We start from the raw sequence: 16,066 nt of genomic DNA on the forward strand, positions 1-16,066 counted from the left end.
GGCCACTGGTAGGTCACGAGTGCTACCAGGTGCTCTTAATCCTGCCATCCCCACTCTACCGCGCTCAGCTTGGACCCCTCGGTCTGAGTGCTGCTGCTTTTTCATATGGCCCCAGGTGTGCCCTGGAGAGTCAGGCGCATGGCCCTGTTTGATGTCTGCTGCCCACAGCTATGAGAGGTGCCTTTTTCCTCCTACACTGGAGTGTGCCCGGTTCCCATTTCTCCACACTGTCTTGTGGTCACGTCTCTTGGGAGTCTTGTGTATTCTGCAGCCGAATAGGGAAAACTCATTTTCCCTGGATTTAGGATTTGACATTTTGCTCTGTCCACTGTTTCATGGCTATAATTACTAATAATTCTTCTGCCGTGCCCAGCAGTGTCTTGAGGATCAAGCTATAGTATGTATCTTGTCTTAAGTGTTTTGCAGTGTGTGCTGCTACTGCTGCAAAGTTGCTTCAGTCGTGTCTGACTCTGCGACCCCATAGACGGCAGCCCACTAGGCTCCTCTGTCCCTGGGATTCTCCAGGCAAGAACACTGGAGTGGGTTTCCATTTCCTTCTCCAGTGCATGAAAGTGAAAAGTGAAAGTGAAGTCGCTCAGTCGTGTCTGACTCTTAGTGACCCCATGGACTGCAGCCTACCAGGCTCCTCCGTCCATGGGATTTTCCAGGCAAGAGTACCGGAGTGGGGTGCCATTGCCTTTTCCTCACAGTGTGTAGCCATATACAAATATAAGGCAACGTTGATGTTATTAGCATTGTCCTCTAAAGTGAATTTGGGGGTTTTAAAACTGATGACTGAAAAGTTGATAATTTGTTCAATAAATCTGTGTTTCAGGCTTGCTGTATGCCAGATAATGCAAACAAAGTTAATGAAAAAAAAAAAAACCAAACCAAAGTTAATGAAGATACAGGTGTCTTTGGGTTTAGTCCGAGTATTGTTTTAGTGGAGTCATATGTTAAGTAAATTTAGCCATAGAGGTTTAGTTTAAAAAAAAAGATGGTGGGTGAAGGGGGAGTCTTAAGTTTTTATGGTGGTGTAGCCATTAGCTCATGCCAGATGCCTGGGGTGAGTGTGAGGTGGGAGCCACACATCTGAGGTCTCCCATGCTGCTCGTGTTTGGTCAGCCTTGGTAGCTGTGGGTAAGCAGACCACCCACAGCACCTGCAGCGGTATGCGGGTTCCTTCTTGTTGCTCAGTCACTCAGTCATGTCTGACTCTTTGCGATGCTATGGACTGCAGCACACCGGGCTTCCTTCCTTTTCATCATCTCCTGGAGCTTGCTCAGATTCATGTCCATTGAGTTAGTGATGCCATCCAACCATCTCATCCTCTGTCGTCCCCTTCTCCTGAAGGGGATGCAGGTTCCTAAGTGCAGTCAAAAGAAGGCGTGAAGGAAAAGCTGGCCGTATGGACACGTTACTGGAGGAGATGATCTGGTACTATTGTGGTGACTTCAGGGATTTTTGAGGGTTTGTTTTCTTAACCAGCTTCTTTGAGGTTCAGTTGGTTTAATGACAGCTTGATGTTTGACATCATTGCCATCACCAGGACAGTGGACACATCCATCACCCTGAACAGCGTGAGGGTGAGTTGGTGCCCAGTTTTGTCCTGTGCGATGTGGCTCCACTGCCCAACTAATAGGAAAGCAGTCACTGGGTCTTGTGCCCTTCAGTGCCCCAAGTGTGTGGTAGAGACAGGAGGAACCATTGACTTTGAGAGGCTTTAAATATGAGGAAAGGGAACCCACAGTAGAAACTGATCTTTCATTCAGCGTTGACTAATGGCTTTCCCCTCCCATCTTCCCATTTCAGGAAGGCTTCGTGATACCTGATGAAGGGGGCCCACAGGAGGAACAGGAAGAGTATTAATAGCCTGGACCAGCCGAGCAACATCTGAATTCTTCACTCCAAATCATGTGCTTAACTGTAAAATACTCCCTTTTATTATTCTTAGAGGACTCACTGGTTTCTTTTCATAAGCAAAAGTACCTCTTCTAAAAGTGCACTTTGCAGAAGTTTCACTCCTTTTCCAATAAGTTTGAGTTAGGAGCGTTTACCTTGTAGCAGAGCAGTATTAACATCTAGTTGGTTCACCCAGGGAACAAAGAGGCTGACCATGGGGCTCACTTTGTGGATGCTGGTAGCACTGATAGCTGGAGAAGGTGGAGACCTCAGTAGAGAAATGTAAAGACTGATTTGAATTTTAAGTTAATGTGAAATCTTGGCAGAGAACGTTTTAATAAATAAATGCCTTAAGAGTATTTAAAAGATGCTTCCATATTTCAAAATATAAGATGTGTGTTTGACATTGTGTCTGGGAAGGAAGGGCTGGAACCTGGAGCCTTTGGGACCTGCTGTTCCCAGCCTTCGCAGGACTGCTTGATCCTCATGAGCCCAGATGTTGGCCCAAAAGCAAAATTTGAAAAGTTATTTTGTAAGCCATTTTGATGTCCTTGACCAGTAGCATGCCTGCTAAGAAGCAAGAGGCATTGTTGCCTGGATGAATAGAGGGTGTGTTTCAGGCCTGAGACGTCTGAGTCAAAGAGCTTGATTTTCATTGAGCATTTCTCTGGTGATTTTTCCAGTTATCCCTGATAATTCTGTGTACTGTGCGTGTTTGTTTGTTTTTTTTTTTTTTTGAAATGAGGTGTGTCCAGTTTTTAAACCTAACAACTACTTTTGGGGACTTGCCCACATCTCTGGGATTTGAATGGGGGCTGTGTCCCGTTTTACTGTCTTTTAAGTTTACATTTGACATGTTCCTCTTCTCTGCTCCCCTTGCCCACTGGGGACTCCTCTTTGGCTCCTTAAAATTTGCTGCTTAGAGTGGAAGTTCAGCAGGCAAGTGATCATACTGCAAGTTCTTTCTGGACCTCTGGCAAAGGGAGTGATACGTGAAGGCCACCACTCCCTTGGGATCTGCAAGGCTGGGCGTTTTCGGTACCGCTGTCCACAGCCCTCCACTGTTATCGGAATGCTTTGCCAGTGCACTAATCTCTTTGGAGATAAAAATGTTAGCGTGTGACTAAATGTTAATTTTCTTTTGCAGAAAATAGAGTACCATGTCTGAATTAATTATTAATATTTAAAATATTTCATTCCTTAACCCCCTCATTTGCTTTGCTCACAGCCGACTCAGTTCCTTTGTTTGGCAGAATTCTGCGATGTGTGTGTCCCCCACTGCTGAGACTGTTCAGCCCCTGATGTATGTGTATTGATTTGTTTCTGGTGGTAGCTTGTCCTGAAATGTGTGTAGCAAGCAGGTATTTGATGATAAAATTGTTGTGTAGTGCATGCTCTGTGTGGAATTCAGAGGAAAACCCAGATTCAGTGATTAACAATGCCAAAAAATGCAAGTAACTAGCCATTGTTCAAATAACAGTGGTGCTATTTCTCTTTTGTGGCCTTTTAGACTTTTGTTGCCCTAAAATTCCATTTTGTTGGGAACCCATTTTCCACCTGGTCTTTCTTGACAGGGTTTTTTTTTTCTATTTTTAAACAGTTTCTAAATAAAATTCTGTATTTCAAGAGTGTCATGTCTTCTGAAATTTGTCTTGCCCTGGGTATATTCTTTTAGGTTCAAATGATACGGTAGCCATGCTTCTTCCTTAAATTAGGGCTGATCTTTTGGAATCCTTCACTGTTTTTTTCAGATGTGGTTATTTTAAGGCTGTTTCTTTTTTCTCCATTCAAACAGTAGACTTCTAAGCCTCCTGCTGTTTTCACACTTTCATGTTGCTGTGAGAGGGCTTTCAGAAGTGCAGAGCTTGGCCTCAATGCCATGAAGCTTCCTCAGGCTGTTTCCTTCAGAGAAAATCTACAGGACAGAGCTTGGTGGATACCATGGGGCAGTACTGTTTTATTTTTTCCCCTGAAAGTGTGTTTCAAAGTCAGTAAACACAGCCAATCTATAACAATCCGAAATCATCTGTAAAAATTCTATACTCTAAGAAATGAGTTCAGAAGGTGATGTGCTGCTATTTTCAGTATGAAATAAAGTTAAATGGGCAGAAGGTAGTTTTCAGTATGATCTTTAGGGTACTGACCACAGTTAGGGATGATTTGTAAACCAAACTTCATGACTTTCGCTAGGATTACTTCCATACTTCCTCTAGAAGTTAGCAGTATGATGCCTTCACTGAAATGTTACACCTTCAGAAGGAATTGGATACCATGTGTGTTGATAATCTATAAGAAGATACATCCAGGAGTGCATGGAGTTTGTGAATAAAATGTTGAGTATTGTCAGCTGAGAAGTTACCTTGGAAAGAGTGAAGCTGATACTGTATGTACTTCTGACCTAGTAAGTCCATTGGCCTGGCTATTTAGGCTGAGGCACGTAGTATTTAAGTGGGTCTCATTTAGGTTAGGTCATGGGTGCTGTGATCTTGAATAAGCTGCTTGGTTTGCTTGGCAAGGCCTGTGTTGCATGCAGGATAGGTAAACAGATGGCTGGATTTGGATTTAGGATTCACTCATGCTGGTGGTCCTCAGACTGATGGGTTTCAGAATCACCTGTGGAACTTGATTGACATAAAGTTTCTGAAGTCCAATTGGCAGAAATTCTGAGTTAGGTGATTAGAAATCTGCATTTTACTATGTGCTTCAGATGACCTGGTTTAATGTAGTCTTCAGAGCTAATTTTGGTCATAGCATTTATCTCTGCCAGCTCAAATGTAACTGGCAGGGGGGTATCAGGTTAGAGTCCTTGTAGATTGCTCCTAGCTTTGTGACTTTTAGTTATTAATAATTGATTGCTTGTTCTGACTTGCAAAACAAGGAGGACAGTGGTGACTGCAGTGCCTCCCTCACCTGGTGCTTGTTGACATCAGAATAAGCTGAGAACCAGAAAAGGTAACCACAGTGTTAGAAAGCACTGCTTGGTTCTTCAGACCCAGTTTGAAGTGTATGAATCAGAAAAGCTTAGGCCAGGGGTTTTGAATCCTGAGAATTCAGGCAGGCAATTCCTCAGATAGGCTTTGAGTATTTTGTAAAATTGTAAGTAACAAGTTCTAATTTTTTTTTTTTCCAGCTTGGACGATTGAGGAGTGCAGCTCCTTTCTTTTGAGACTATCATTTTCATCCCTTTTTTTCCCCCAAGTGAAATCATGATCTAAACACACCTTTTACCTTTTTCTTTTGAATGAAGATTTGGTGATTCAATAATTCAGATTCATTGATTTAAAGATAAGTATTTTCTTCAGGATATAATAAGGTGTTGGAAAGGAAGCAGTTTCCTTTTGGTATAACCAAGATAAGTCTAGGGAAATTTTTCTTTAAGGATTGTTTATGAGATTTGGTATGAAGAACTCTTCTTCTGATGGTTACCATTGTTCAGCAGAGTCTACAAACAAAACCTCAGCGTTAGGCGTGATCAGCTTGATCAGATTAGCTTGCTAGTATGTGGGTGACCCAGATCTGACTGCTGTCAGCAGAGTGGAAGTGATTGCTTTGAGCCAAGCTGAACCTGAGCCTGTCTGTGGTCAGTGTTCCTGAATCACCAGTCATTTTGCTGGTCTGGCACTGTTGCCATTGATTTAAAATCAGGCTTGTACTGTAGTTTTGAATTCATACGTTCCAGGTACAAAGTTTTAAAACCTGATGAGTTCGTGTTTATTTCTGACACTTGCTACTTTTTTCTCAGTTTTCACGTGTGAGGCTTGAGTATGCAGAGTCCTTTTCTGAAGAAAAGCCTGAAGAAGAATTCTATGCTTTTACACTGAACTTGACCATTACCACACATGCCTTCAGCCAGATTGTTAAGCAGCTATAACTTGTGAAGGTCTGTTTCCTTTTTAGCTTAATCTGAGTTGGAAAGCAGTGTTACCTTAGCCTAGCGCACAGCTTTCTGTTGAGGTTGTGGTCAGGTTGCTTCACTAATTTCATTATCTAGATAAGCAGGTCTAACCTTAGAGTTGGAATTCTGGGCCCCTTATTCCAGGACTCTGTATATATACATATAGAAATTTAAAAAATTAAAATAACCTATATTTCTTTCGAATTGGAGGCTCCGAGGTTCTGAAATGTAAAATGAACGTAGCCTTCACGAACATGTTTCTGGGGGTAGGATGAGAAAAAACAGAGGCAGGTCTTTATCCTGTGATCATAGGAAGAGCAAAGCAAGTTAGCCATCAAAGCCTAGCACTTCATAAATGGTGCTGAGAGACTTAGAATTACAGAGTGATCTGTTAGCAGTTTGAAATTCTGTAAGATGTCTTAACTTAAAAATTCAAAAAAAATTTTTCCCTTCTTCCTGGATGACAATATTTTTCACAGTCTGTAGGAATTGGTGAGGATAGGCTGGATGCAGGTATGAAGAAGAGGAGAAAGAACAATTTACTGTATTTGCTGATGTCTTTAATTATCACTTCTCATGGGAGAATGAGATTTGGGAAGCCAGTAGTGAGGGTCAGTCCACCAGGGTAGGTCTTAACAAAGCTGTCTTTATGGCTGTTACTAGTTTCCAGCAGGGACAAAGATGGGCTTCTAAGACAACCTTCATGGATGATCCACAAACTGCAGTGTAGACTTTTATAAAATTAAGCCAGGCTCAAGCATGCAAGTGGGTGGACTGAATATATAAAGGGAATATGTGACTGGAGCCCTTTTCTGACCATTATCAAGAGGACCGAAGAAGTGCTGTGATCAGGAGGCCAAGGGCCAGGAGTTGAGACCAGTGTCCTCCTCCAGGCCCTGCATCCCTGGTCTGCAGAGCTTTTCTTTGCCTCAGTTAGGAGATGAGTGAGGATGGTTTCCCTGGGATCCCTTCTGAGCCAGGAAAAATTACTTAGATCTGTAAAAGCCAGCAGGATACCGGAGCCAGAAAGAGTGGGAGAGTGCCCAGTTCCAGCAACTGTTGCCTCTGGAGGCCAGGTTTCATCAGTTAAAACAATTTTGGTTCAAAAAAAAGCACAGTGTTTTTCAGCATCAATGACATTTTGTGTGTGAAAATTTGAAAAAACTCGCACTGACAGTGAAATGGTTTGTAAAGTGTACATCCTTTTGTGTTTCAATAAAAGTTTTTGACTCTGAAAGAAGAGATGTTGACAGGTGAAATAAAAAGTGGCTCAACACGTGAGTTTGGCTCTCTCCTGCCCCTACCCTCCCCCCATAGGCTGGAAGCTGCAGGGAGAGCTTTGCTAATGTAGCCGTTCCTGGCCTGCCATTTAGTGCAGGAATCGAAATGTATTGCTCCCACCAGATCCGTCATGGTTTGTCCTTGTCTAATCTTGAGTGACCTTCAGATTTCTTTCCTCTCTTGCTTGCTTCACAGTTACTTTGTCACATTCTTATTTTATATTTCTCCTGATCAGGCTCATTTATATATTTTGGAGTAGTTCTAATGATTTTAAGATCCAGTGTACCTCAAGGTCATCTGGGTTTTTTGCATTCTAAAGGTTTCTCACTAGATATTGCTTTTTTTTTTTTTTTTGTATTTTATGTGTTTTTCTACAAAATAATGAGTTAAATATGTGTAATTATATATGACTGCTGTTTTTACTTTGAAATTTAAACGCTACCGAGAAGAATGGAATAAACTTTTTTTTACAGGTAGCTGTAGGCGAATCCCGGCTTGCCCCTGTGTGTGCCCCTCCCTCCCTACTAATTTTAAAAGCGGAGAGAAGAAACAATTATGTTGAATGAAATAAAGTTATTTTAAAAAAAATTCCCCGAGCATCTGTAGCTCTCTTGACTTAATTTCTGTTTTCCATTCTTTTTTTGGAGGAAGTGGGTAAGTAGGTACTAAACCACCCCAAGAAGCTACTGTTTTCTTGAATCATGCGTGGTATTTTGAAATCTTTGGTATCTGAACTGGGAATTCTCTCTGGCGGTGGGTTGTGGTGGGAAGAGCATTGTTTTAAGTGCCATGTGAGCTGAGGAGTTGGTCTCAACTGAAGGTGTAATCTTAACATTCATTAATCCTCTGGGTCCCCTGCAGTTCCCAGTGGTCACTGGCTTCTGTCTTGTTTATTTGATTTTGGAAAGGAAAAAGCCTCTCCTTAGCATCAAGTTGCACCTTAAAATTTTTGATATATTTTATAAAGCTGAGGATACAAGTTTTCACTTTTGTTAGCTTTATTAAGGAATTTTTTAAAAAAGTATGTTAGGATACAACTATTTAAAGTTAAAAAATTCTGGGGGCCACACTGTGAATCATGAGGGATCGTAGTTCCCTGACCGGGGGTTGAACCTGAGCTCTCTGCATTGGAAATGTGGAGTCTCAACCACTGGACCCCCAGGCAGGTCCCAGAATACAATTTTTGACATTTTAAAAACCCGCAGTGGTAAAGCTGAAGAGAGCAGAGTTGGTACCGCTTCTGAGCAGAGTGGGGCCGCCTTCCCTGGATGAGTCAGCCATGTCCTTGAGTACCCTTGAAGCCTTCCGGCAGCACCCATCCCATCTCCACTGTTAGGGAGCAGAGTAGGGTCTCCTTGGCATTGGCGAGTGATGCCTCAACTTGTAGGCGTTGAGTAGGACTTTGAGCTTTCTCCAGGATTGTGTTGTACTGAGGTTTTGTCTAGATTTTTTTCTTTCCTTCAACACCTTCCCTTCTGCTTCTGTTTTTAAATGAGTTACTGGTTATCATGATTTTTTTATTCTTAGGCAGGGGTTTTCTGAAGTTTTTCTTACCTAAAAAGTGGAATGCATCTTAACTAATTTCCCTGTTCTGATGTTTCTTGTTTGGGAAGGAAAATGATATTTATTGTGAATGAATGCTAGCATGTTTGTTTTAGACCCATGTAAAAAATGTGGATAAACATGGACACCTGTAAGTAGAAATGATAACATTGGATTGGAAAATGAAAGCTTCAAGTCAAAAAAACAGTGGGGAACAGTCAAATGTAGCACCATCAGCTTTGTTTCTGTTTTTTCTTCTTTTTTAAAATTTAAATAAACCCTTCTAGTTTATTAATACCCAGTTTAATAAAACTGCTTTAAAAGACCTGCATCTTTTATGACATTTCATTGAACCACTCCACTCATGTTTTACAGTATGATGAAATCTTTTGTCTTCACTGTTGATGAAACGGGAGCAGGAATTTTTTTCTGTCTGTGGGTGGTCTCTATGTGATGAAGATCTGGGGAGGGGCGTCTTGGCTTGGTGGTCAGTTAACATTTTGGTTAACATCTGGGTAATCATGAAATGTGACTCAGCGTGTAATCCATGTCCCTGGTTGAATTCTCCCACAAGAGATTTACCTTTGACCAACTGATGCTGCTGAATTGGGCCAGGGGCAAGACTGAACAGTGCTGCCTTGAGTCCAGGCCTGCCTTGAAGTCTGGGTTAATAAGACCCTCGTGTCACACACAATTCTCTTGTCACCTTCCTGTTTTGGAGCTCGGGATTTCCCTGGTGGTCCAGTGGTTAAGAATCTTCCATACAGTGCAGGGCACACAGGTTCAGTCCCTAGTTGGGGAACTAAGATCCCACCTACCACGGAACAACTCGGCCTACGTGCTGCAGCTCCTCGACCCCTTGAGCGACAATAATGAGCCCTCGAGCCACGATTGGAGAGTTGGTATGCTGCAACAAAAGGTCCCACCAGTGGCAGTGAAGATCCCGCATGCTGCAACTAAGACCCAATGCAGCCAAATCAAGATTTGGAGCTTGTGCAGCTCATTTTAAGAAGGCTGCTGTGCCTTCCACTGTCCCCCCAACTGGGGGGCCAGTTGGCCTTCTGGATTTATCATTAGACTTGCTGGCATTTTCCATGGTTTCCATGGCAGGTGGGTTCTCGGTGCTGCCCTTGTCCTGTGGATCGTCCTCCACTCACATGTGTCCTGGCTCCAAGTACTGGCGCTGCTCCTGTCGACTGTCTGCTCTCAGTCCAACTTCATCACAAGAGTGTCTCAGATTGGGTGAAAAATGGCCGCGTGGTAACGGTTTGTGGGATGGATTCTGATGTTCCATTTTGTGTTCTGCGTGTGGAATTCTGTCTCATTTTCCTGGTTCTAAGTGTGGCCAACTGGCCCTGCAGTCTGTGGAGGCCCTCGGAGCTCCATAGCGACCACAGAGGAGCTGCTCCGGACCTGGGGCTGGCTGCCAAGATGTCTCAGCCGAGGAGGAAGTTGAACACCAATAAGCCTCCGTTAAATACAGCGAGCAGTCTTAACTGGGGAGAGCAGATCGGGTCAGGGTGAGTGAGAGTCTGGGGTTAGTCTCTCACACGCCCCCGGGGCCCTGAGAGCCAGTGGTCAGGCGTTCAGTTGTGCCCAGCTCTGTCACCCCGTCGGCTGCAGCACACCAGGCTTTCCTGTCCTTCACCATCTCCCGGAGCTTGCCCAAACTCCTGTCCATCCAGTTGGTGATGCCATCCAACCATCTCGTCCTCTGTTGTCCCCTTCTCCCGCCCTCAATCTTTGCCAGCATCAGGGTCTTTTCTGATGAGTCAGTTCTTTGCATACCTGAGACTCAAGGCCAAACGGGAGAGCTGAGCCTCTCTCAGCTCGATTTCCAGGGCAGCTTTACTGCACTTGGAGTCACCTGCTGCTACAGATTCTTAAAAACAGCAAACCAGTTATTCTCCCATTGCCTGCCTGCTCCCCTAGTGGCTGTTCTAAGCTCTCACTCTTGTTTCCAGGTTTGTACCAAACCCCCCACCCCAACCCCAGCTGCCTTCCCCTCAGAGCAGGCTTCCTCTCATCTGCTCTCATCCTACATGGATATTTAACTCTCCAGCTAAATCTTTCCCTGCCAGTACTTCTCTGCTTCTTGTGCTTTGCTCTTGGGTATCATTAATTGTCCTCCACCAGTATTTGTTCCCGTTTGTGGCCTCAGTCCTTGAACACAAACAGCTCCACTCTTCTGGTTAAACTCATATTTCTCTCATAAAACTTATAGTTTTGAAATAATAAAATTTTAAGTAGTTTTAAGAATAGTATAAAGAACTCCCCTTTGCCCAGATCGTCTAATAAGCAGGAAACAACATCAATATCACCTAAAAATGTAAAGGCATGTTTAAATTTCACTGATGGTCCTAATGCCCTTGAGACCTTTTGCTTCCCGAGTCTAGGATCCAGTTCAGATCACACATTGCCTTTAGTCGTTACCTCTCTTCAGTCACCTTCAATGTGCTTTAATCTTTGTCCTTCATGACACTAAGATTTTTAAGAGTGAAGCCTACTTACTTAGTAGAATGTCCTTCAGTTTGGGACTGTCAGGTTATGGGTTTGTAGGGGATACCGCAAAAGCAGTGGTCCAGAGTCCAGCACACCATGAGGCATGGCCTTTGGCTCCCTCATGAGTGATGTTGACTTTAGTTAACTTGTTAACCCAGACTTTAAAGCAAAAGAAAATACAGTCATTTTCTGTATACCTGCCCATGCTTGCCTTCTTAATATAAACGGGATGATATATGTGCCTTCTGTTAGTGCAGACTTGTTGTATTCCTTTATTCCTGGCCCACCTCTTTCGCCACACTGGACCCCTACTCTCCATAATCCATATCAACACCCTAGTGTCTATGTTGATAGTTCTGTGTGTACTAACAGTACAGGAGTCCCTTAGACCAGGCCAGAAAGGCCCCTGCCCTGAGCCAGGCAACCTACTCTGTCCCCTGTCTGACCATGTCCCTTTCTACTAGATGAGGGAGGTAGAGGATGGCTGGTCAGCCCTGCTGGTGCACTGCCCCTCTTCCTCCACTGCTCTCAATACTGGAATTACCTGCCCAAATCCCTTTGAGCCTGATTCCAGAGTCTGGGGGCCTATTCCTTAGTGCATCATTAAAACCTTTTTTAAAAATTCTTTTTATATTTTGGCTGTTCCTTGCAGCATATGAGATCTTAGTTCTCCAACCAGGGATGGAACCTGTGCCCCCTGCAGTTGGATGTGCGGAGGCCTAACCGTTGGACCGCCAGGGAAGTCGCTCAGTGCACGGCTTGAGGGCAGCCCTGCCTAGGCTTGCGGTGGTCATGGAGCCGTGGAGGCATGGGATGTACGGGTGTACGGGTGATGGTGGCCGTCCACATGCCACCGTTTACAAGCTCCCCCCCGCCAACCCCCAAGCAGGAATGAGAGGGCAGCAGGACAGAGGGCTTGGAGGCCTTCCAGGTTGTTATGAAAAGTATTTGTAAAGGCACATGAAGAGAATATATTTTATTTGACAGTATATTAATCTATGAACATTTTAAGTAACGACTTGCTGTGTGGACCAGTGTTTGTTCTTTTGCCCTTGGCCCCGTAACTATTAAGGGTAGACCTGTTTACAGATGTGGGTACGTGTACACGTACCTTCTATGTATCAGCACGCACCCATTCATCATCCTTTTGTAAATATTGGCCTCATTCTGTGCACTCTTTTCTTTTGAGTATCTCCTGGAAATTGCCCCTGGTCGTCTGCTGAAGGTCTGATTCATCTTTTTGGCTCCTTGGGTGGCGTCCCGAGTGCAGGTGCTCTGACTTATTCAGCCATTCAAGCGTCCGCCGTGCTTCTCGATGCTGGGAACGACGCTGCCGCCAGCGCTCCTGTCCAGTGAGCTTTCACAGATGACTAAACTCTACCCACCATTCACTCTTTAAATAAATCTTCAAGATTACCATGAATCTTTTCTGAATTAAAAAATAAAGAGAAACGCATGGTTTTATACTATAGACATTCTCTCTGATCTCACGTGCCAGAAATAGCTGCCATTACCTTTGGAGTATATTTTTCCAGGCTCTCTCTCTAGGCATGTGCCAACACCTCCATGGAATATTCTTACCAGATATGGACTCGTGAGTACAGCTCTGCAGCTTTCTCACCGGTGACCTTGTATCGCCATCTTCCGCGTCCTTCCTTATCACCATGGCTCACTGTGGAGCGTCTCAGACTTCCAGTTGACCCACCCTGCCTTTTGTGTGTTTTTCCTGCTCTCTCTATCCCCTCAGCGTAGCCACTTTTCAGTCCCCATATTTCTAGGAACTTGTCTTTTATCTCTGATTGTATAGCCCAGCATCATGTGCATTAAACCACTTTCCCCCATTGTTTCCTTTCCTGGAAATGTTTCTGGCATTTCCCTCAGTTACTTGGTTCCTGGCCTCCAAGTCTCCTTTCCTTTGGCTCTTCTCTCCCCTTCGGTCCTTATATCTGGGCTGTCACCGAGACACGGTTTAGGTTGGGACACCGCTGGACAGTCCTCTGGTCTTCCTCCTCCTCACTCCCCACATCTTAGGCTGGTGAGTTTTCATAACTGCCCTGCGTGCTGTTCAGACTTCCTGGCGAAGGTATTTAAGACCCTGCTTCCATTTTTCTTCTCCTTCCTCTTGCACCGTTCCTCCCCTCCCACCCAGGAGCACCTTGTCAAGCCAAACTGGCTCATTTGCTCTGTCCCCCGAGCCTGTCTGGGACTCATCTCTTCCCTGCCATTCCCCTACCGTCCTGGAGCGCCCCCTTGATTCCTGCTGGTGGCACTTGCTCATGGGGTGGATGGATGCTCCTAATAACCCTAACACACCACTGTCTTCCACCCTCTGTGGAGGTCCGTTGACCTAGGGCAGTGTGCCCTTTGTATTCTCAGAGCAGAGCTCCATGGAACAGACCTTTCCCACGCACTTGCACCTGCCCCCATGCTGCGTGAGGGGAGTCCTGTCAGCTCCCTAAAGAAGTCCTGTCTCTAAGGACATCGAGGGCTGGGTGTGGGTGCCCGTTGCGGAGAGTCAGGGGCTCTTCTTGCCCTACCTTTGATGAATGGAAACCTTTGACCCTCTGGAAACATGCTTTCCCCCGACCTTATTTCCCTAATCTGTGGATTACAGTTGGACCCCTGCATGACCTAAGCCTTTTCTACTTCTGTAAAATGGGTGACTGCCTTTAGGAAGCTGCTGGCATGAAGCCAGGAGTATAGTAACCTGAGGACTCTCAGATCATCAGGAAGACAGCTCCCCATCAGAGGAAAGAAGGCTTGCAGCTATAAGCTCTGGAAAAGCTCTGTGTTGGAGGAGCCCCAGTGGGATGTGGGGTGCTTGTCATATGCGAGTTGGGGGTCCACAGGCCTGGGGCAGCCACCTTCTCCCTTGACCTTGACTTCTTTTCCATCCTCCTGTGATTCAGCTAGGTCAGCCTCCACATGGTCCTTACAAAGATCAGAGTTAAAGCCACTATGATTCCCTATTCTAGGTCAAGACCTGTGTCTTCTGAGGACTTAAGAGACAAGCCTCTGCCTCGAAAGGTAAGAAAATCATCAGAGTTGATAATGGAAGGGGTATTCCAGAGCTGCCAGACAGCATCCACATCTGTTGATTATCAGGTTATCAGCCTCCGCACTGGGAGTTGCAAGCCTAGATATTTACAAAATGTTGATAACTTAAGTTCAAGTTGCAGTAGGCTGGTTTTGCCTTTTGAAGCACTTCATGGGCTGAATGCAATAAACCTAAGTTCACCAATTTATAGTATCTACTTGAAAGTGAAAGTCACTCAGTCGTGCCTGACTCTTTGCAACCCCACAGACTGTAGAGTCCAGGGGATTCTCCAGGCCAGAACACTGGAGTGGGTAGCCTATTCCTTCTCCAGGGGGTCTTCCCGACCCAGGAATCGAACCGGTGTCTTCTGCATTGCAGGCGGATTCTTTACCAGCTGAGCTATCAGGGAAGTCTTGGACTCTACTTAATTTTGTCCAGCCACGTTGTGATAACGGTGGGATGGGCTGTACAGAGTATTACCAAGTCAGATGAGTAGTCAGTGTCCATTGTGTGCTTGGGGCTGGGAAACAGGGAGACAACTAGTGTAGATTAAATGAAGATAAATTTAAAATGCCCCGGCCTTCAAAGAGCCCACTTTGGTACTTCCTGGGGGTGTAGTGGTTAAGAATCCGCCTTTCAATGCAGGGGATGTGGGTTGGTTGGATCCCTGGTCGGGGAACTAAGATCCCATGTGTCATGGGGTAACCAAACCTACGTGTCACGACTCCTGAGCCCATGCACCCTAGAGCTGGTGCTCCGCAGCTAGAGAGGCCCCTGTGCACCGAAACAAAGAGGCCGTGTGCAGCAGGGAAGACCCAGTGCAGCCAAAAATAAATGAATAAAGAGCTCACTGTGAGATGGAGAGAAATAACAGTTCTCATGGATTGTGTAATACCATGTGGTGGGGCTTCACGTGTGTTCAGGTGTCATTTTGTCTCACTACAACCCTGCAAGGTGGGTATTAGGGAGAGAGATTCTGCAGACAAGGCAACTTGTGGCTCAGAGAAGTGAGGTAACAAGCCCACACTAAATGAGCCTGGGAGCAGGGAGCCAGGAGGAATCCTAGTCCAGAGATCTGGGGCTCTCCCGTCATGTTTCCCACCATGCCTTGCTGCTACATGTATGGACAGGCACGCACAGGAGTCATGTATGCATGGCAGATAGGAACAAAGAATTTGGGAGCACAGCGGTGGCGGTGATAACTCCACCTGAAAGTCACTGAGGAGCTCCTCGGAGGAGGTGCATTTGAGCCAGACTTTGAAGAATGGGTGGGACTTCACCTCTCGAGGTGACGGTCTGTGTCACAGAGAGGGAAGGACGAGAGCAGATGTGGAATGTTGGCTGTGATTGTGGGGCGGTGGAGAGCAGTTGGTGTGCCTGGACTGCGGTGTGTGCAATGAAACTAGAAACCGGTCAGAACTGCGTGGCAAAGGGCTTTGAGTGCCACGCTCAGGAGTTGATGGGGATGACAGGAGTAATCTGGAAAGTGTCAGCTGGGGTCAAGTCATGATCAGACTTGCCTTCCAGAAAGAAGATTGGCTCCAGTGTTGGGCGGTGGATTGGAAGGGAAGAACAAACTCTGGTCCCATTTCGGGAAGGGCACTGCACTTGTCCCAGCAGAAGGCTAGGGCTTAAGGTGGGGCAGGAGTAGGGGAGAGGAGGGTTTAGATGTAGGAACTGGATTACAGTAAGAAGCAATATGAAGGTCAGTAAGAATGAAAGGAGGCAGAGGGAGGAGCCAAAGATGGTGCTGGGATGTCTAATCTGGGGGCTGCATGGCTGGTGAGAGAATTAACCAGCTCATCTGCTGGGCTCCATGAAGGCAGGTCTCCACTCTGTTCACCGGTGTGTTCACAGTGTCTGGGACTCAACAAATGTGCACAGACCCTGAGTGAATGAGGGCAAGT

The 16,066-nt window shown here is 45.4% G+C and overlaps 2 protein-coding genes across 6 annotated transcripts in view; both read left to right on the plus strand.

The window, feature by feature from the left end:
* Positions 1 to 3,528, plus strand: part of MAPRE1 (microtubule associated protein RP/EB family member 1) — a 29,184-nt gene extending 25,656 nt beyond the window's left edge. For all 5 annotated transcript variants that reach the window (XM_042230033.1, XM_015099832.3, XM_042230035.1 and 2 more), the window contains one exon: positions 1,813 to 3,528. In XM_042230033.1, coding sequence (XP_042085967.1) covers positions 1,813 to 1,869 — 57 coding nt within the window. In that variant the 3' untranslated portion in view covers positions 1,870 to 3,528. The remainder of the gene's footprint in view (positions 1 to 1,812) is intronic.
* Positions 3,529 to 14,080: 10,552 nt separating this feature from the next.
* EFCAB8 (EF-hand calcium binding domain 8) overlaps positions 14,081 to 16,066 on the plus strand; it is a 46,953-nt gene continuing 44,967 nt past the window's right edge. Inside the window, exon 1 of the mRNA XM_027976386.2 lies at positions 14,081 to 14,149. Coding sequence (XP_027832187.2) covers positions 14,081 to 14,149 — 69 coding nt within the window. The remainder of the gene's footprint in view (positions 14,150 to 16,066) is intronic.

The sequence above is a fragment of the Ovis aries genome, chromosome 13, assembly GCF_016772045.2.
Source record: "Ovis aries strain OAR_USU_Benz2616 breed Rambouillet chromosome 13, ARS-UI_Ramb_v3.0, whole genome shotgun sequence".
In the NCBI taxonomy this organism is placed as follows: domain Eukaryota; kingdom Metazoa; phylum Chordata; class Mammalia; order Artiodactyla; family Bovidae; genus Ovis; species Ovis aries.